Consider the following 20,896-nt stretch of genomic DNA (forward strand, 5'->3'; position numbering starts at 1 on the left):
AGCAAGCACCAGCTCTGGGCTCCTAAACAGCAGAGGAGCAGAGAAGCAAGCCTGTTGCGTATAGGTAAAACCTTACAAAATAAGTGCCTTGTTACCCCTGTAAAATCATGGCTCAGGCCTGTTACTTTGGCTAAGTAGAAAAGGACTATGGGAAAGTGACTCAGCTGAATTAGAGGTAGAAAAACAAGTTGAACTGATGCCTGTGAGAGGCTACCTGGAACAAAGGTTAGACAATATTAAAGGAATAAAGTAGGTATTTATTAAAAGGCCTTCAAAGGATACACCTTGGGCAGTACAAGAGCTTGGCTGTGGCTCTACCCAAGATGGACGCAAGATGGACCACCGGTCAAGAGTTTTCACACTTTTATAAGCTTTGGTCCATTTACATATTGGGTTCAATTGTCGAATTACAGCTTCAGGTTATGAAGTCCCATCCTCCCGGTTTGCACTCTTCAATTCACCGTTGTTTACACTTTTTGGGCCAAAGCTGCAATGATGTCCTTGGTTCTCAGGCTGACAAAGGATTGCTTTGTCTAACTAAGCTGTGAAGAGAACTTACACTTTTTATGAAGTTCAGAGTTACACACTAAGACAGTACAGAATCTGAAAAATATGAAAGCTAAAACTTAAAGGCATCAATATAAATATTCCGTGTTCATATTGTGGTTTATGGTGGTTGGTTGAATTACATTTGTTGTGCTTAAATGGAATGTAACTGATAAAGGCCTAATTGCTTTAAAAGGCCTGGTTTTTGCAATAAAGGAGCTCTCTCTTCCACCTGCCTGGGGAGTCTGCATCCCTCTGCTTCGTAACACAAGCCAGCCAGCCTTAGTCACAGTGTCAAAGAAAAGAAAAGAAAAAACAACAAACTGGCAAAAACCACAAGGAAAGAGTATTTTGAGTCAGAGTCACTGTGCTGCTTGCCCATGGAGGTGAATCGTCCCACTGGAAGGAAGCAACCACCTCTCGCCCCCAACTCTCACAGGGATCCCGGGCTGGGTCTCACCCATCATGATACTCCCAGAGCCATGGGGGCAGCAGTCACCACCCTGGACACAAAGCAAAACCAAAAATGAATATGGGATAAAAACCCATCCCCAAGACACCATCTGAGCCTTGGGAGCTGAGGATGACTCAGGGAGGAATTCCCCTTTTATCTTGCCCCAACTAGCTATTAGCTTTTATTGATTTGTATTGGGCAAGCCATCCATAACCTCCCCAGGAATTCCTTTTGAAATTTCTTCCATCCATAATGTGTATCTTCTATTATTGGGGGGGCATGCCATCTTCCCTTGTGGGTGGGGTTGTGGTGGATTATGCAGAATTACCTCTTTTGCCCCTCCATTTCCCTTGATCCCTCTAATGTCCCTCTTGGATTTTGTCTGTCCCTGACTAGTAAATCCCATACATCTGCCATAGTTGATCAATTCCTGCATTACTTCTCCCCAAGTTGCATCAGAGGGGACCTTCTCTTTGTCTTGGTTGGGGAACTCATAACCAGTCTTGCAGTTGCACAGCACACAGCTTTAAACCATCAGGTAGTCCCCTAATTAAGGGATGCAACCTCTCAAGGTCTGCAACATACTCCGTAGGAGACTCAGCAGCATCAGCTGAAGGCATGCCACTTTCTGCACACTTTTCAAAATATGGCCTGCTGTGATCTACTATCATTAAGGGGAAGTGAATCGTTAAAACTGATATGTTCACAGACAAAGACTCTCTAACTAGTTAAAGTTAGAAAGTGGTATGTTTATTAAGATGCCTGCTGGCTGCACAGGGGTAGTCCCCTAGAGATGTGGCAGCCCCGTACAAGGTTCCTTGCCCTCTATTTATTTCCCAAAGTCTTACATTCTATACATATGCATAACTCCAGCACCTCCCATCCCCGCTCTGTATTAAAATGAGGCTATTAGTCCTTTACGCATGGGCAATCCTTCTCTTTAATTGGGTCGGTGGTCTCGAATTGGGTCAGTGGTCTTGAAGGATGAAGTAAGGAATGTCTTCATCAGGTCTCCGTGACCCTCTGGCACAATCCAATGTCCCCTGCTTCATGATTGATTGGTATGAAGTCCAGGTGCTAGTCACCATTCTACTGGTTTCAATCTGTTCTTATAACAGTTCACTTACTCCATCTCTTTCTATTAAACAAAACTGAAACAAGCCCATATATGGGAAACAATATCTCTATTATCTCTAGCTTAAGCATTTAATAATCATTAACCTATTGTTTATTTATCTAACTTACACTCTGATCAATATGAATTGCTTCTAACTCTTAGCTAAAATCTTAACTCTTTAAGATCATGATTCAGAAGGGTGCACCCAAGATTTGTCGATGCTCGTGATTGAAAGGAATGACAAAAGTTAGGGCATTTGCAAAAGCTTGCAAAGTTTTATTAGTAAATTACACACTTGGCAAGGAAATTGATCTGTTAGTCCCCAATTTCCTAGTATAAGCACACGGATGTGGGTTTAGGATAAAAGGATAGGGTGAAAGGGAAGACAGAGAGAACTAGATAGATGAATTTAATAGGGGGAGAAAGGGGAAGGGGAGGGAGGGAGGGAGGGAGGGAGGGAGGAAGGAAGGAAGGAAGGAAGGAAGGACGGAAGGAAGGAAGGAAGGAAGGAAGGAAGGAAGGAAGGAAGGAAGGAAGGAAGGAAGGAAGGAAGGAAGGAAGGAAGGAAGGAAGGAAGGGAAGGTCACCAGTCCTGTCTCCAGTGTCGATCCAGCTGATAGGATGTCCAGGGTCCTGGGGCATGCACCCAGGCTTTGTGGGGCTACCTTTTTATAGATAAGTTTTCCCTGCCTTGGAGAGAACTTTCTCACTTTCTATGTGAATTAGTTATCATGTGCAGTCCATTTTTCTAGGCCTTTCTGGAAATGGGTCTGAGAGTTTCCAGGAGTCTTGGGTGGTCTTGATTCGCTCTGTTCTGGATTGGTTTTTTTTCAGTTAATTTTTCTCCCATTTGCTATCTGGAAGAAGGACAATGCTGGAGCAGGGCATTGCCTGAGAGACAAATGGAGCAATTAGGAAACAGAAGATGTAGCTGGGTGTCCCAACATTCCATTGAAATAGCCCTTGCTGGATGTGGGTTGACACCTCGAGAAAAAGTGAGGGGGGTAGCAGAGGCTTGGCTGGGGTTCGCTTTGTCCTGTTTTCAGGTTCGGGAAAGAAGGAACTGTTTGCCTGTATCCCTCCTGCCCCACTGCTAGGAGCTCGAAGCTCAGAACTAGCATGTATGGCACCAAAACATCGGGACCGGCTCCTGCCGAACCTTCTGCCCACGGCGCGTTGCCACGACTACTCCTGTGTGTTGGACTCTGAGATCCTGGTCTGCTGCGCTTTCCTGCACTGCAAGTCTGCTTATTTTTTCGTTTGTTTGTTTCTCGTCCATTTAGGGGGTCCAGAGCAAATGTGTGGGGTGTCCCTGTACGGGCCACCTCTGAACAGTACAATAGTGACCAGCTGCCCCCCGTGATCTCCCATCTTGGCCAACCTGCCATTAACTGCGCAGTCTCTTGAGCTCATGCCAGAGCGCCCCCTGCAGCCGCGGGGAATCATGGCACCCGCCTTGCCTACCAGGAGCCTGCCAGCGCCCCTGCCGGTTGTGGTCATAACTACACCAAAAGGCAAATTGCTTTGAATCATGGTTTTTAAAAGTTAGAATTTTTGCTAAGAGTAGAAGTAGTTTCCATGGCCAAGATCTAAGTTAGGTAGGTAAATGGTAGGTTAATAATTACTAGATGCTTAGGCTAGAGCTAATTGGTATAATTATCTGCTATTATAAATTTACGTACAGAAGAACATAAAATAAGTAAACTGTTAACCATGAAGCAAGGGGCCTTGGATCGTGCCAGAGGGTCACTGAGACCTGATGAAGACTCTCCTGACTTCATCCTTCAAAACCACTGACCCATTTCGAGACCACCGACCCAATTCAAGAGAAGAACTGTGCATGCGTGAAGGACGAATAGGCTCATTTTAATATGGGATGGGAGGTGCTGGGGTTATGCATATGTATTGTATGTAAGATCTTGGGGAATAAATAGATGGCAAAGAACCTTGTTCGGTATTGCATTTCCGAGATGCATTGTAAATGGTACATTCCGTGACCCCTGCTATGCCCTGTAGCTTGGTCCCTCTCCACTCCTGGCCATACCTGGCTGGCCGAGATCCAATATATCCCCGCCCCCCTTTCAGACCCTAGAAAAGACCTATGGCCTCTGAGCTCGCTCTCTTTCCCTTGCTCTTTTCTCTCTCTTTTCCTCGCTACCCACAAGAAATAAACCCTGCAACTTCATCAGGGGAAAGAGCCTCTTTTGTTATCTTATTTACGTCCATGTGGCAAGGGCCCGGGAGGCTTCACCCTAACAGCTGAGCTAGACTGGAAGAAAGCGTGAAGACCCCATTAAGGGCCAGAAAAACGCTCAGTTGGAGCCCCAACGTGGATGGTCTCTACAGAGCACCCCACGACCCGCTGTGACTCCTATTTTTGGGATTCAAGAAGCCTTGGAGCTGATCAACTAGCTTAAATTTGTTTTAGCTGCATTTTGTGCAGTTCGAAGACTTTTAAGCACGAACCGGGAGCCTGTCAGGAGCCCAGGCAGGTAGGTTCTGGACGGAGACCCAGTACAGTTACACAGACGCCTCTGCCTGCAAGAAAAAAAAGGTGAGTGGAAGCCTCCTTTCACCGCGGGTGGTTTCCCGGAGCTCTGCGGGGAGGTCTCACCATAGCATTTGGCCGGCGTGGCTCTGCTCTCGGGGAGAGAGGTGGCGGCGGCATGTGTGCAGCGTGCAAGGCTCGGTGTGCCCGCGGCCATGTGGTGCGGCGCACGGGCTGGGGGGGGGGGCTGGACGCCGTCACCCCAGTCGCAGAAAACAGCAGGCAGGCAGCTTTGATCGGTTTCAAAGCGGTGGCACGGAAGGTTTTTTTTGAGGTTTTTGTGGGTTTTTGCGGCTCGGGTCGGTCCCTACAGCGGCGCGGGCACCACATGGGTTTTACCGACAAAAACGGCAAAATTAACATCAGCACCGCAGCCAGTAAAGCCTGAAAACCGTGGTGTACCTGGCACGTTTTAACAACTAACTCCTTTCCTGTGTTTTAACTGTAGTGGGGTAGATATAGTGGCAAATTGTTAAACATCATGGGCTTACAGCAATCTGCCTTACAAAAGAGTATAAAATACCAACTAAAGGAAATATTAAGTTCAGGAAATGTTTTAATATCTAAGAAAAGATTAGCCCGTTTTTGCCAGCTGTCTGTCTGTTGAAAAATCTGACCTTGAATTGCAAGATATAAATTCGATTTCATTTTGGGATGAAATAGGAAATTTATTAACTTTAAAAGTGGAAAATGGAGATAAAACAGCTTCTGTATTCCTCTCAATATTCTTACAAATTTGGAAACTTTTAATTCAAACAGAAAAGAACAGGCAGCAGCAGCAAAACAGTTCAGACTCACCTTCCCTTTACCTAAAACCCTATAACCCGGACCTGGAGGGGACCCACGGGCCTCCCAGGGAGGTGCAGGGCACCCAGCACAGCCACGGCTGCTCTGAGTATTCGGGTCCTCCCTGGTATCCCGGTTCTGATGATTTTTCGAAAATTGTCAGCCCTCCTTCCTTGTACCCTTCCCCTCTCGGCCACGGCCACGTGCCTACGCCTGAAGGCGACAAGGTCCTAGATAGCTCTGGCCATGCGGTAGACCGAGTGGGAGGGGTTCCATATGGTGGCAGCCACGTGTTTCCTCCTTCATCCCGCAACCCCCTTCACCCTCCAGTTCCTGCCCCTAACCTTGTCCCCTCCCATAACCCATCCCTGCCCTCGGCTCCACTGCCCCCTCCCCCCTCCAAGACACTACCCCGCTCGGCACCCGGCTACTCCGCCCACAGGCGTTGCAACCCTGGATCCCACCACCCCTCCCCCGCTCCGGTTTCACATTCCTTCCCTCCAAGATGCGGCGGGGTGGGGGAGGGCAGTGGAGTCCCTGCTAATTTCAGTGCCGGTGGGTGGGGGGGGTGGGTGGCCTCTTGGGCCGGGTGGGGGGGGGATGCCCAGCCCTGAACATCAACACCAGGGAAAAGAGTATTTACCATCAGTTGCTCCTGTAGTTTATCTCGGTAGGAGAAATGGTAGAAGAAGTTATCAACCTTTGTCCTACCAAGATAAAAAGGAAATTTGTAAAGTACAGAGAGAATTTGGTAGAAATAGTGAAATCTTTAAAGGCATGATGAGAGCTACCTTTAGTTCAAACGAACTGGTTCCATATGATATCAAAGAGTTTTTCCGATGTCTGTTAACTCCTTCAGAATATGATCTATGGGAAAGCCTGTGGAAAAGATCTTTGAAAGTGCTTTTACTAGAGCTTTTAAACAGCTCAGATGATGGAAAAGATGCTGATAATAATGACATAACATATGAAGACCTATTTGGGGAAAAGGATTGGCATTGCCCCGATAGCCAAACCAGAGTACTATCCAAGTCTGCCCTGGATAAAATATGCAATGTTGCAGAAAAGGCTTTTAATCAATTAGCAACAGTAAATACTAAAGGCAGTTATGTTAACATTAAACAGTTTGCTTCTGAGAATTTCTTGCACTTTGTGGACCGCCTTTGTGCGCAAGTGGAAAGACAGGTGTCTGATCCAGTGGTACAAGCTGAATTAATTAAAGAGATGGCTCAGAGGAATGCTAATGATACCTGCCGTAGGGTTTTTCTTAGCCTTCCCCTAGAGCCAGCACCTAGCTTAGCACAGATGATCGAAGCCTGCACCAGGAAAGCAGAACTGCTCAGTGGACACGAGAGAAATCCAAGACTGGCACACCCAAAGACCAGGGCAGCTGTAACACCAGAAGCCAAGAAGCAACCAATGTCACCAGAGCAGCTGCAGCACATCATCTGCTTCCAGTGCAAGCAGCCAGGACACTTCGCCAGAGACTGTCCACACAACCAGAAACAGAAGACCAAGAAAAAAAAACAACTAGCTTTACAGCGCGTACCCGCCATTAACACAATAGCGTGCTCGGCTATAAATACGGTGGGCTCCACACTTGCTAAAGACTCTCTCTTAATAAAACAAAAAGGGGGAGGATGGGATAGAGGGTGTGAGGATGCATGGCAATTAAACTATTAAATGTTCAATTAACAAGGTTTGGAAGCCACTAGGCCGTTTTAGGCTCGTGACTACCAAAGGTTTTCATTTCAGGTCACCTGATTGGACAGTCATTACAGTGGACTTATCTAACAGTACACAGGACGTGACGTTAAACTACATGAAACTGGACAGTGAGTACTTTGTTGTGGGGGACACAGCACACACACCCCTAGAGATTGAGGTACCTCCCATGACCATCAAGGGAAGCATAACTGGCCTCATTCTCCTGGCACGATTTCCTCTACCACCATATTACCTGGTTGAGGGACAAATCCTCGCCCAGGCCATTCCTGTTCCAGCGGAGGTCCCAGTAGATGGAAAATCACCTGAAGTCTACTGGGCAGAAGTGGTGGGTGAGGACAAACCTTCTCTGGCATGCAACCTAACCTGTGGATCAGATCACCTCCATGTGGAGGGGGTACTGGACACAGGTGCTGATGTGACTATCATACCCTAAAGGATGTGGCCGTCACATTGGGTTCTTCAGCCTGTGGCAGGCAGAATCCAAGGTGTAGGAGGAGTAAAATTGGCAAAAATGTCTAAAAGCATCGTACAAATTGAGGGGCCGGATGGAAAATTGGCTAGCATCCGTCCATTTGTTACAGACTATAAATGCCCTCTATGGGGGAGAGACACCACGTCCCAGTGGGGGGTAAAATTGATTATTCCTAAGACTCCTCGGGATTTTTAGAGGCGGCCACTGTAGAGCTCCCTACCCAAAAATTGAAATGGCTAGATGATATTCCAAAGTGGGTAGCGCAGTGGCCGATGAGTAAGGAGAAGCTCAGGGCGCTTGAGGAGCTTGTGGAGGAGCAATTGGCTCAAGGCCACATAGAGGAGACCAGAAGTCCGTGGAATTTTCCGGTCTTTGTGATAAAGAAGCCGGGAAAGGACAAGTGGAGGCTGCACCACGACCTCCGGGAAATAAACAAAGTAATTGAGGACATGGGGTCTCTCCAACCTGGGATGCCTTCTCCAATGATGCTTCCCAGAGATTGGCAATTGGCTGTTCTAGACATCAAGGACTGCTTCTTCCACATTCCCCTACGCCCAGAGGATGCCCCATGGTTTGCCTTCTCGGTTCCTACCATAAATCGAGAAGCCCCAATGAGGCGCTACCACTGGAAGGTTTTGCCCCAGGATTAAAATGTAGTCCCTCCATCTTCCAGTGGCATGTGGCCTCATTGCTGTCCCCGGTGCGTGCCCAGAGAGGGGAGGCCATCATCCTGCATTATATGGATGATGTGCTAGTGTGTGCCCCCGATAACTCTCTACTCCAAGACACACTTGACCTAGTGGTTAACGTTTTAACCTCTGCTGGATTTGAATTGCAGGAGGACAAAGTCCAAAGGATGCCGCCTTGGAAGTACCTGGGCTTGGAAATTACTGTATGGACCATTGTTCCACAGAAATTGGAAATTAATTGTAATCCAAAAACCTTAGCAGATGTCCATTCCCTGTGTGGGTCATTGAATTGTGTCAGGCCCTGGCTAGGCCTCACTAATGAGGACCTAGAACCACTCTTCAATTTATTGAAGGGAGAGAGAGAGCTGCTTTCTCTGAGAAAACTGACCCCAGAGGCAAAGACGGCAATCGAAAAGGTACAAAAGACTTTAGGAGAGAGACAAGCTCATCGTTACCAGCCCGAGCTGCCCTTCAAATCCATTGTCCTAGGAAAACTGCCACACTTACATGGGTTGATATTCCAATGGGTTGAGGGGCAGAGAGAGTCACTCTTAATCATAGAGTGGGTCTTCCTCTCCCACCAAAGATCCAAAACTATCACTAAGCCACAAGAGTTAATAGCTCAGCTGATTGGGAAAGCAAGGATGAGACTGTATGAACTAGCTGGTTGTGACTTCACATGTATTCACCTCCCAGTTAAACTGTCTGAGGAGGGGAGGAACTCTCCTGAGAGATTGACTAAAGAGATGTTTGACCATTTGCTTCAGTACAATGCCAGTCTCCAATTATCTCTGGACAGCTATAGAGGACAAATATCAGTCCATGCCTCATCTCACAAGCTGTTTAATGAGGAATTCCACCTCATTCTTCATGAGGAGTCGGAGACCACTCAAAGCTCTCACAGTGTTCACAGATGCATCCGGGGCTTCACACAAGTTGGTGATGACTTGGAGAAATCCCCAGACTCAGCATTGGGAAGGTGATGTTGAGTTTGTGGAGGGATCACCCCAGGTACCTGAACTGGCAGCAGTGGTAAGAGCCTTTGAGAAGTTCTCAGAGCAAATTAATTTGGTAACAGACTCAGCCTATGTAGCGGGGGTAGTGTCCAGGGCGGAGCAGGCAGTGCTCAGAGACATCAAGAATGAGCAGCTTTTCAGGTTGCTTTTCAAACTAATTTATGTGATTTCTCATAGAGAACACCCGTTCTATGTGATGCATGTGAGGTCACACACAGATTTGCCAGGCGAAATTGCAGAAGGGAACCGTCAGGCAGACTCCCTTGCAACCCCAGCAGAACAAGCATGCCTTCCTGACATCTTCCAACAGGCAAAGCTGAGCCACCAGCAGTATCACCAAAATGCACCATGTCTAATGCGTCAATTCCAGCTAACACGGAGTCAGGCTCGAGCCATTGTGACCACCTGTCCCAGCTGTCAGCTCCAGACCACGCCATCAGTGGGCGTGGGGGTTAACCCCCGAGGTCTTGGCAGTTGTGAGGTATGGCAGACAGACATCACACACATTCCTAGTTTTGGTCGCCTCAAATATGTGCATGTTAGCATTGACACGTGTTCAGGTGCAGTCTATGCCTCTGCCCACATGGGAGAAAGGGCAATGCACGCCAAACAACACCTAGTGCAAGCTTTTTCAGTATTGGGGATCCCTAAGGAAATCAAAACTGATCAGGGCGCAGCGTATAAGTCCAAGGAGTTCCTGGAATACGTCCAGCAGTGGGGAGTGGAACATAAAACTGGCACCTCCCACTCCCCCACAGGCCAAGGTGTAGTAGAGCGAGCCAATCAGACACTCAAGCAGGTTTTGGCTAAACAGAGCAGTTCGACTGCCTGGATGTCTCCACAGCAGAAGCTCTGCAAAGCCATGTTTACTATCCATTTCCTGAATTGTTCATTTGAGAACATGAGTCCACCTGTGGTACGTCACTTTAACAGTGGTAAACAGTTCAAGTTATCCCAACATCCTCCAGTCTTGATTAGGGACCCAGAAACCTGGGAAATCAAAGGTCCCTATGAGCTCGTTACCTGGGGACGTGGCTATGCGTGCATATCCACTCCCTCAGGCCCTCGGTGGATTCCCCAAAAGTGGGTGAAACCGTATGTCCCCAAACATCCTGCTCCAACTGAGGGAAACGAGGAGCAGGTAGCTGTGGCTTCAAAAAGAAGACGCAGCCAGAAAAAAGGAAATCCTCATAGAGGATGACATTCCGGCAGATAGAGACTTTTAACAGGTTTTATAATGTTCGTCTTTCCTTTTAGAGAAAAGCTTCCCTTCTCTTAGTCCCGTGATGAATCCCATCCAAGTTGTCTTCCTGTTAACACTGAACAGTTTAGCAGCTGCATGGATCGTCCCTCAGCCACGTCAGAACATCTGGGTGACCCTGGCTCAGACACTCTAACAGGAAAACATATGTCTGTCCACTGCAGCAACAACAAACCCTATGTCTACCTGCCTGGTAGCGATCACTTCTCGGCTCTTAGGAGGGCCATGCACCTTCGGTCGGTTGTCCCTGTTGGCACCCAACGAAACCTTAATTAACGACAAAACAAATCAGGTAATAAAATCCAAAAGAGAAGTGCAGACAATTTGGACCCAAACTGTGATTCTGAAATTTTCCATTGGGCCAAGTCAAAAAGAATTGCTGTGTCCCTGTTTCTTCCGTGGGTTGCAGCAGCTAAAGCTCTAGGCGAATTGGGCCACCTAGAGTGTTGGGTAGCCAAACAGGCAAACTTAACACCCACCGCAATCAGCTCCCTCCTAGAAGACGAGGAAATTACCAGGCAGGCCACACTCCAGAATCATGCTGCTATAGATTTTCTCCTACTACTGCACGGACATGAGTGCCAGGAATTTGAAGGACTTTGCTGTATGGGCCTTACTTCGAGAGCTCCTAACATCCATGCTACCCTCCGAAACATGAACAACTTGATCGGACGAGTGAATCAAGAATCCTAAGATTGGTTCAATGAACTGTTCAAAGGCTGGGGACTCACAGGGTGGTGGACATCTATAGTTAAAACAGTTATGTTAATTTTTATTATTCTTTTCCTTGTAGTAATGGCTTTCGGGATCCTATGTCACTAGGTTTTCAAAGCTATTAATGGTCTCATTCTTTCTACCTCAGTAGTCAATCACATAGAAATGAAAAACCTAGAACAATCTAACTCTCCCACCAACTGGAAGTGGTGGGCAAAATCATAATTTGAATCAAGATGAACCTAATATCCTTCTTTCAACTTTGTTAAACAAAAAACGGGGAGATCTTGCAACTCCCTAGATGTATTGGAAATGGTAGATTCTGTGACCCCTGCAATGTCCTGTGGTCTGTTGCCTCTCCCCTCTGGCCATACCTTGCTGGCCGAGATCCAATTTCTTCCTGCCCCCATTTCAGACCCTAGAAAAGACCTGTTCCCCCTGACCTCGCTCTCTTTCTCCCTCTTTCTCCCTCTCTTTTTCCCTCTCTTTCCCTCTTTCTCTCTCTTTCCCTTTTTCTCTCCTTTCGCTCCTGGGGAACCACAAGAAATAAAACCTGCAACATCTCCAGGGGGAAAGAGCCTATTTTGTTACCTTTTATTTACGTTCATGTGGCGGATCCATGGGGCTTCTCCCTAACATCTAAGCTAATCCGGACGAAAGGGTAAAGACTCAAAGGATCAAAGCCACATACAGCAGCTATTTTAAAAGCCCACCTGAGTCCCTTTGGATCCCTGAAATACCCATTTTGGAGGAAGTCTATGCCCAAAATGCACGGGGCCTCTGGGCCAGTCACAATAGGGTGTTTCTTCTATTCATTTCTAGTCAGGCTCACCTCCGCTTCCACCAAAGTAAAATCCTGTGATCCCCGTCACACCAGCAGTAGAAAGAGATTCTGTCCCCACATGTTTTGATGGGATTAGTGTGCACTGCGAACCGGTGTCGACCAAAGCCTTATATTTTTGTGGTTCAGATGTGCCAGGCCAATGAATCCACACAGTCCAGAAAACACGATTTTCCCTCACCTCTCCCAGCTAGAGGCAGGGCCCCTCTAAGCCTGTTTATCCGTCTTTCCTTGGGCATATGTCTTAGAGGTTCCTTCAAGGGGATCAGACATATCATCATCATCATCATCATCATCATCGTACCTGGCAGTTTGGCTACGGACAACTGGAGCTGCTTCCCTTTTGGTGGAACTTCTCTGCATCTCGCTGTCCTGCAATTCAAGCACCCATTTTACCAGAGCAGCAGTAGGTTTTCCATCCCACTTCTTCATGTTTTCTCCAGAATCAGGCAGGAAAGACCACAATTCAGCTCGTGAGAAGGGTCTTCTCTCCCCATCTGGGGAAGGCTTATGTTTGGGGCCAGAACCTTTGATCCGTATAGCCGAGATTTGGAGAAGGTCCTCTTTAATCACCTCCCTGAGTCTCTTATTATTCTCCTCTATGTTGTCTTCTAATTTCTGCAGACGTGTTTCCACAGCTGCAATTCTGGCATGTGTTAGGCCATGTACAGCATCTGCATATGCTTGGAGCTTCTTCACCATATCGAGCACGGTCTCCTCCCTGTCATCCCGCTTCATTATTGCTAAAGCAGAAGCGTATTCATGGGGCCCAAGCCATACAAGTTTTTTCCACATCACAGATGTACATGGTACCAAGTCCGGATTTCTAGTTGTTAGGTCATCTGAAAAGACAATCTCTGCCACTGCCATTTCTCTCAAGCATTGAATCCCTTGTTCTATGGTCTTCCATTGGGTTTGCTGCATATAGAGATCGTCTGCACACAGGTATCTTTGTGCCACACTTTCCAGGACCCGTGCCCAGAGACTCTGAGGGTTAGCCCCCCTCATCATTCCTTGGTCAATAACCGGATCATGTGACATGGACCCCAAATGCCTGGCTTCAGTGCAATCCAGAATTGTAGCCTCGCCTGCAGCATCCCAGAGACGGACTAACCAACTAATTATAGATTCATCAGGTCGTCGGGTGTAATCTTTTCTCAGGCCACGAAGGTCTTTCAGAAATAAGGACTCAATATTGGCTTCTGATCCCGTGTCACTTGCTCTGACTTCTGATTTTGTATCGGAAGCCTCCCTTGAGGATCTTTCCCTGTCATCATCATCATCCACTGGCCAATCAGTTTTGCTGGTGTGCTTTCTTCCTGCAGCAACTGCCAATGGCTTAGGTTCACTGTCTGGTTTAGCTACAACCAGAGTGACTGGGATAGTGGCTGATTTATCTCCCTGTCCCCCTGCCTCTTTCTGCTGCTCTACAGTATTTAGCAGTGTGCAATAAGCATATGCCAGGGCCTAGCTTATTGCAATGATCTTTTTCTCATTAGAATCATCATGGCACTTCTCTTCCAGATATTTCTCTACCTCGTCTGGATTCTGAATTTGTTCACGTGAAAATTCCCAGGCTGGGGGATCAGAAAATGTCTTCAGGGTTCTACCCATTCTCTCCCATTCCCCACACCACTCAGAATTTTCCACACCTGGGCCTACTCCTGGGTCAGGGGTCCCATCAACTCCTCTGGACATCTCAGCCTTCATTCTAGAGAGGCTGCAGACTGTGTAGAAGAAGCTCACCAGATGAAATACGAGGAAGGTGGTATCCTTGACATTCACGGGAAACTGAACATCCTCAAAAAATGACTTAACAGATTCAAGGGAGAAAAAGGAAAGGAAAGGCTGAAAAGCCTCATCCCCTGCTCCTCTTCTAACAAACTGGGTGCAATTACTAATGAACCCCCAAAACATGCTATTGAAACTGGGATGCAGGGTAGGACGAAGAAACCATAAACCATAAATATCTGGAACAAACTCCAGTAGCTTTATAAACTTTCTATAAATCATTATCACTGAGCCCAGCACAATAGCTATTCTAATTCGTGCTCCACTACTGAAAAAACTGCATGTTAGGGACACTACTGGAGCCATGTTCGGATAAGAAAGTAAGCCTAGAGACCAGAAAGGTATTAAAACCTCAAAAAAGCCTAGAGACCTGAGACCTGTAAAGGCCTCTACCCCGACAGACAGGACAGACATTATGAATTCAGAAAGCATGGTTACTGACTGCTTTATCTCAATACAGAGTAAGTATAACCAAAATGCAATCAGAACAGGGTTTTTTTTCCACTTTCTTGAGCCTCACGTTGGGCGCCAAAGGTATTTGTCCTGGTTTAGGACAAATTTGGGAGGAAACCTCTGAATGAGGTCCCTCTAGGAAAAAGGAAAAAAAAATTGGAGAGAAGTGGAAAAAAAGAAAACTGTTTATTCAACAGGCAACACACTTCCCAGCACAAAAATGAACAATATCAAACAGCAAAAGCTCTCACCATTCCGAAGAGATGACAGATTTAGAAGAGTTCTTTCCGTGGGCAGCCTGGCTCACTCAGTCTGTTCTCAGTCTCTCCTGTGCTGGGGAATGCTGCAGCCCAGGCCAGGCCCGGTGGGTCACAAGTGTGAGCTCCCGGTGTTCTTCTGGGTTTTCAGTTCAGAGCAGGTTCAAACAGTTCCCGGAAAACAGAAAAAGGGAAAAAACAATCCAGGGGGCTTTTCTGCCTCAGCTAGCCAGAAATTAACCAAGAGCCAAGGAGAGCTCTCTCTCTCTCTGTCCATCGCAGACAACAGAGTCTGTGTGCAGACATGTGGGGGAGCCAGTGCAGTCTCTGATAACAAACTCTGCACTTCTTCTTCCCCCCCTTCACTCCTGGAACCAGTCTTAAAGTTGCAGAATTTAATATTCAACACCAACAGAACAGATGATTTGGGGATATAGGCATCATACAGTCACCCCAAGACACCACCATCTGGAGGAACCAGTCCAGAGATGGTCCTGGAACCCTGAATGGTGATCCAGATCTTTTTCTCTACCTCTATTTCCCTATCTTTCCTTCTTTCTTTTTCCCTCTCCTTAAAATTTTAAATTGCTGCTGCCATGAGCTGCTCAGAAAAGTTTAATCTACAGGCTGTTCAGAAACCACTGCTGCTATGGGCTGTTCAGAAATGTTTAAATCATTGCCACCACAGACCGTTCAACCTATCATAAGGTGTAAATTGTTGCTGTCATAAATAACAATTTCTAATTGATTGTTTGGCATTGTTTCCCCTTAATTTAGGCCAAGGGTATCCAGAACATCGCCTATTTTAAGAGTAAGTAGTCCAGGACTGCCCTCTAGGGACCCAACACTTTAAATTGGCATCATGGACAGTGTTGTAGGTAACACAAAATGTTATTGTTTTCCATATCTATCTGTGCTCAAAATTGATACTATCTCCTTAAGGACTGGCAATGCAGCTGGGAACAGACTTGCAAGGTGGGTGGGGTGGTAACGCAGGGACTTTTAAAGCCTGCTGGGGCAGGCATCTTCCCCCCTTTTTGCTGCATGGTTTTTGCTTTGCTGTCTGATGGGTCTTTGCTTAGGCAGAGCTCTCTCTCTAAGGCTGCTTAGTTTGGCTCTTGTTTTTCTTGCTATAGAGCTGAGTCCACACAGAAAAAGATTTTTCCCTTTTTGGGTTCTCTTTTCATTTTTTTCCCCTAGCAATTTTAAGATGCCTTAGGGCAAATTCCATAGGTGCTTGTCCCCAGTTGGGGCATCAAGCCAACAGTAGCCGAGCAGCCCCCCTCCTGTCAGAGTCACCGGTGGCTTGTCAGCAGCACCCAACTGAGGAGAGAAAACAAGAGTGGCCCCAGCCCAGCTTCTTTGTCTTGCCATGCCTATCCTACTGTCTTCCTCCGTGAGGATGGCGCCAACCCCAGATGAGCCAGCAGGTCTTCGTCTGCTGCTGGAACTGCTCCATAAGCTCCTATCTTCCCAGGAAAGATTTGATGCCATCTTATCCTTTTGTCTTTCAAGTCATGTGGTCACCCCTTCCAGGCGCCATCTTGGGAAGGGTATTTCCAGTATTTCAGATCTCTGTTCCCATGGGGTTCATGAGATTTGGCAATTTTGTATCTAGCAGTTATTTGCTGTTGGTTTTTGCTCGTTGCTCTTCTGTTTTTCAGTAAACTTATTTTTTCACTTGTATCTACTCGTATTTCATTCCTTGTTGGTGGAGGAAGATTGGTTGGAGCTAAGGGGAGGTTGCTCATTTTAGAGTGCACACCTCTTTAAATTGTCTTAAACCAAGACAGGATGTCCTTGTTTGTGCTAAAATGATCAAGGGCACCATGGTCCTTAGTGTGATCCCTTGTCTGAGAAGAGCCATATCCTGGGGAGGAATAGTACTTGTCAGTTTTTCTAGGACTTCTCTGGAAGGTTTCCTATCCTTGTATATGGCAGCAGCGGGTGGCCATAATGGGACCGGGCTAGCCGGGGAATCTGTGGCATAATATATAGAGAGACAAGAATGATGGAGTTGCCTCAAAACATAAAGGCTTTTAATGTAACAAAAATAACAAACGTAGAAACCACATGGTACAAGGGCAACCTCCAAAGACCTTGAAACCTGGAAAGCACAGAGGTATATAGATGGGGTGGAGGGCATAGAATCCAATCAATAACCAGGATAAGGAACAAAACCATATATGTAACTGGCAGCCAGACAACCATGTATCGAAACCAAGATCAACACCTTATTTGTAACAAACTGGTTAACATATTAGTTCCCATGAGACAACTCTTCTTTCTATTTTCTCACCACGATGTAAAAGGAAGTCCTTCCTCCTAGCTAGGTGTCTCCCAGGGTTTGAAGCCGAAGCTCTCTGCATCTGCCGGTGAAGCCAGCTCTCTGTCCACCCCAGTTTCCACACTTGTAGGCTTTGCAATTATGGATCACACTTCTCTTCTGGAGAGGTTAGAGGGTTATAATGCCTGACCTTCTCCCCCCAGAATCGCTTGGGCCCATAATAATTGGCATGATCCACAGGCAGTGGCAGATAGGATTACCATCTTAGCTAGAGACTGAAGGTTGAGATGGCGTACAGGAAAAGCAGTACTCTGTGTGGTACTGGGGGCTGCTTTAGTTGCTGCCCAGCAGAACAGGTACATGAACTAATGGGCAAAAAGCAAAATTATTAAGTCATTACAAGACTTAGCTAAAGTTTTACAGGATGAACTAGGAAATGAGAGAGCATTTTCAATCAGCTTTCTGCTGAATCAGAGACTGCAAGCCACTTTTACAGAATCATTATAAAGGGAAAAAATGCTAAGGGAACAGTTGGAGAGGACTCGTTCCCTCACTGATGAGGAGGAGAGGGTGCCTGAGTTAGCATACCTCTCCTGTGACTTACAAAAATATGATGAAATTATACTACTACTCCTCCTTGGAGGGGACCACAATGCAGCTCCTGATTAAAACAGACTGTTGATAATGGCCAGGGAGGCACTTAACAAGCCACAACACTCACCATCCCTTATTCCCCTACGGATTTCACTAAAATACAAGAAAAATATTCCTGGGGCCCCCAAGAAACTGAAATTGAATATGTGTGGAGGGTGTCCCTTACAGGAGAAGACCATATCTTACTGAGTGAGGCCTGGGCAGGAGAATTAGACCCAATAGAGAGGGGAACCCTCTCTCCATTAAAACACCTACAGCAGGTGTAGAAGCCCAGAGGATAAGGGGCTAAGGTATATGTTTCCAACACTGGTAACTGGATACCTGTGGAGCCAACCAAGTATTGTTTGCAATAACACACTGTCAGAAAGAACAGGACGTGGCTGGAGAAGGAGCCATACAGAGGTAGGGTGTTGCAATAAATCATGCGAGACTCCATTTTCTTCATGTGGGAAAAGCCCATTCTTTATTCACATAATGCATTTTTATAGTTTTCACAGACCTCGTGTTTGACTCCAATTGGCTATTATTTTTCTTACTACTTCATTTATTGGTCAGAAGGTGATTTTGTGTGTATGTGCTAAGGTTCAAGTGTTTTTTTTTTCTTTTGTGTGTTCTCTTGGGGTAAACCTTATTGTTTACATAAATGTACTTGTTTTGCACCCAGGAATAGGTTGTTGTGTTAACAAACCTTTCATACCAAGATTGTTTTCACATGGGAACTTGCAAACTGCACTTAGAAGTGACAGGCTAGCTTTAATTTAGCAGAGCAGGTCTGATTTTAAGAGGCCTTTCTTTTATAATTTTTTTACCTGTCTACGATAGTAGGGCAGAACTCTTCTGGGACAAATGTCCTTTTTCTAGTTCCTGGAGATAAGCACAACACAGCACAGCAGAGGCACAGGAATGCGATCAAGAAGCCAACATGGACTATAGAAGGGGTGTCTTGGTTTAAAAGACAGGTGCCTGCCAAGGAAGGCAGGAACCTCCCTTGGAATGGAAAATATGACCCCCTTCCCTCCAAATTATTCTAACTTTGAAATTGCAGGGCTTTCAGGCAAAGATATGGGAAGAGGAATAACAGTTCTTTACTAGAATATATACATATATATATATATAAAACAAGATGGACAAACAACAGCAACAGCAAAGAAAGCAGAAAACCTAATTAACAGTCTCTTCCCACCCCTCAAGCTGAATCATTAAAAAAAACCGGTATAATCACGGACAAAGACCTTTTAACTAATTAAGGTTAGAAAGTGGTATGTTTATTCACCAGCGGGCGGCACGGGAGTCACCTCCGAAAGGCGTGACCTCCCCGAACAAGGTTCTTTTCCCTCTATTTATTCCCCAAGATCTTACATACAATACATATGCATAACCCCAGCACCTCCCATCCCATATTAAAATGAGCCCATTCGTCCTTCACGCGTGCGCAGTTCTTCTCTTGAATTGGGTCGGTGGTCTCGAAATGGGTCAGTGGTCTCGAAGGATGAAGTCAGGAGAGTCTTCATCAGGTCTCGGTGACCCTCTGGCACGATTCAAGGCCCCTTGCTTCATGGTTAACAGTTTACTTATTTTACGTTCTTCTGTACGTAAATTTATAATAGCAGATAATTATACCAATTAGCTCTAGCCTAAGCATCTAGTAATTATTAACCTACCATTTACCTACCTAACTTACATATTGGCCATGGAAACTACTTCTACTCTTAGCAAAAATTCTAACTTTTAAAAACCATGATTCATTCCCCACTCCTTCTTCAAAGTCAGTAAATTCTTTTACTAATAACAATGCTTTGGTTACTTTTCATGCTTTGACAGTTTTGGTAGGGAAAGTTCCTGGCCACCCTGAAAAGGTACCTATTAATACCAATAGGTATTGGTACCCCCCTCTCCTGGGTAGTTCTGAAAAATCAATTTGCCATTGTTGCCCAGGCCCATAGCCTTTTTCAATTTGTCCAGGCTTTGGTTTAGGAATATTCTTGGGATTAGTTTGGAGGCAAGGCTACATTGGCAAGTCACCTGAATTACTGCACCTTGCAAGTTTCTGGCCATGATTTGATCTTTCAAATAATTGTACAAAGCATCAATTCCACAATGTGTTTTCTCATGTTCTTTTTTCACTAATAACCATAACATGTAAGAGGGGATCACAAGCCTTCCTTTTCTTCTGTCTCTAATAGCCCACCCCTCTTGGTTATAACTCCCGTTTTCTTCCCTAATGAGCTTTTCGTCCCTTTTAGTGTATCTTGGCTTACCTTCCATAGAAATTTGCCCACCTAGAATTAAAGCTGCCTCAATTGTTTTAATAATTACCTTACCTTTAGCTGTTTCTTTTGCCTTTCTGTCCACCAGCTCATTTTCTTTTTCCAATTCAGAGCTCACTTTTTGGTGTGTACATGTTGATTTTTTTTCTTTTAGCTAACTCTAAGGCCTGGGTTAAAGTGATTATTTCAGCCTTCTGTGCAGACGTGTTTGTTGGCAATGGTCCAGACTCTATCACCTCTCTATTCTGGTAACCGCATACCCAGCATATCTTTTTCCAGTGACCATGTAGATGCTCCCATCAGTGAACCAAGTCTCAGCGTCCTCGAGAGGGGTGTCCTTCAGATCCGGGTGACTGGAGTAAGTGGCTTCAGTGGTCTCCAGGCAGTCATGGATCACTGGTTCTCCCATATTCCCGCTGAGGAAACAAGCTGGATTGACAGTGTTAGTTACCACAATTTCAACATCATCTTGTTCTACTAGTATGGCCTGGTACTTTAGAAATCCTTGTGGGGAAAGCCAATGTCTTCCTTTCACCTCCAGGACTGCAGACACTGTGTGGGATACTAGCACGGTGATCTTCTGGCCTAGGGTGAATTTGTGTGCCTCTTGGATGTTCAGTGCTACTGCTGCAACAGCTCTGAGGCACCCTGGCCACCCCTTGGCTGCTGTGTCCTGCTGTTTGGAGAGGTAGGCGACTGCCCTCCGGTACAGGCCCAGGTCTTGTGCTAGTATTCCCAGAGCAATCCCCTGTTTTTCGTGAGAAAACAGAAAGAATGATTTACTCACATCTGGAAGTCCCAGGGCTGGAGCTGACATGAGAGCCTTCTTTAGTTGGTCAAAGGCTCGTGTTGCTTCTTTCATCCGTTGGAGATCTCTGCTTCCTTCCATAATCAAGGTATATAGGGGTTTGACTAACAGCCCATAATTGTAAATCCACAGTCTGCACCACCCTGTCATGTCCAAGAAGGTTCTCAGTTCTTTCACTGTTTGGGGTTTTGGGGTCTGGCATATTGT

At 46.1% G+C, this 20,896-nt stretch overlaps 1 protein-coding gene across 1 annotated transcript; it reads right to left on the reverse strand.

Moving 5' to 3' along the window:
- Positions 1–11,935: 11,935 nt before the first annotated feature.
- LOC148220128 (uncharacterized) lies at positions 11,936–14,395 on the reverse strand. Its single transcript, XM_088155789.1, is given in 2 exon segments — positions 11,936–11,975; positions 12,597–14,395. Coding segments are annotated over 2 exon segments (1,839 nt in total).
- Between the last annotated feature and the right edge of the window lie 6,501 nt (positions 14,396–20,896).

The sequence above is a fragment of the Sturnus vulgaris genome, chromosome W (assembly GCF_052056855.1).
Source record: "Sturnus vulgaris isolate bStuVul1 chromosome W, bStuVul1.hap1, whole genome shotgun sequence".
NCBI classification, from domain to species: domain Eukaryota; kingdom Metazoa; phylum Chordata; class Aves; order Passeriformes; family Sturnidae; genus Sturnus; species Sturnus vulgaris.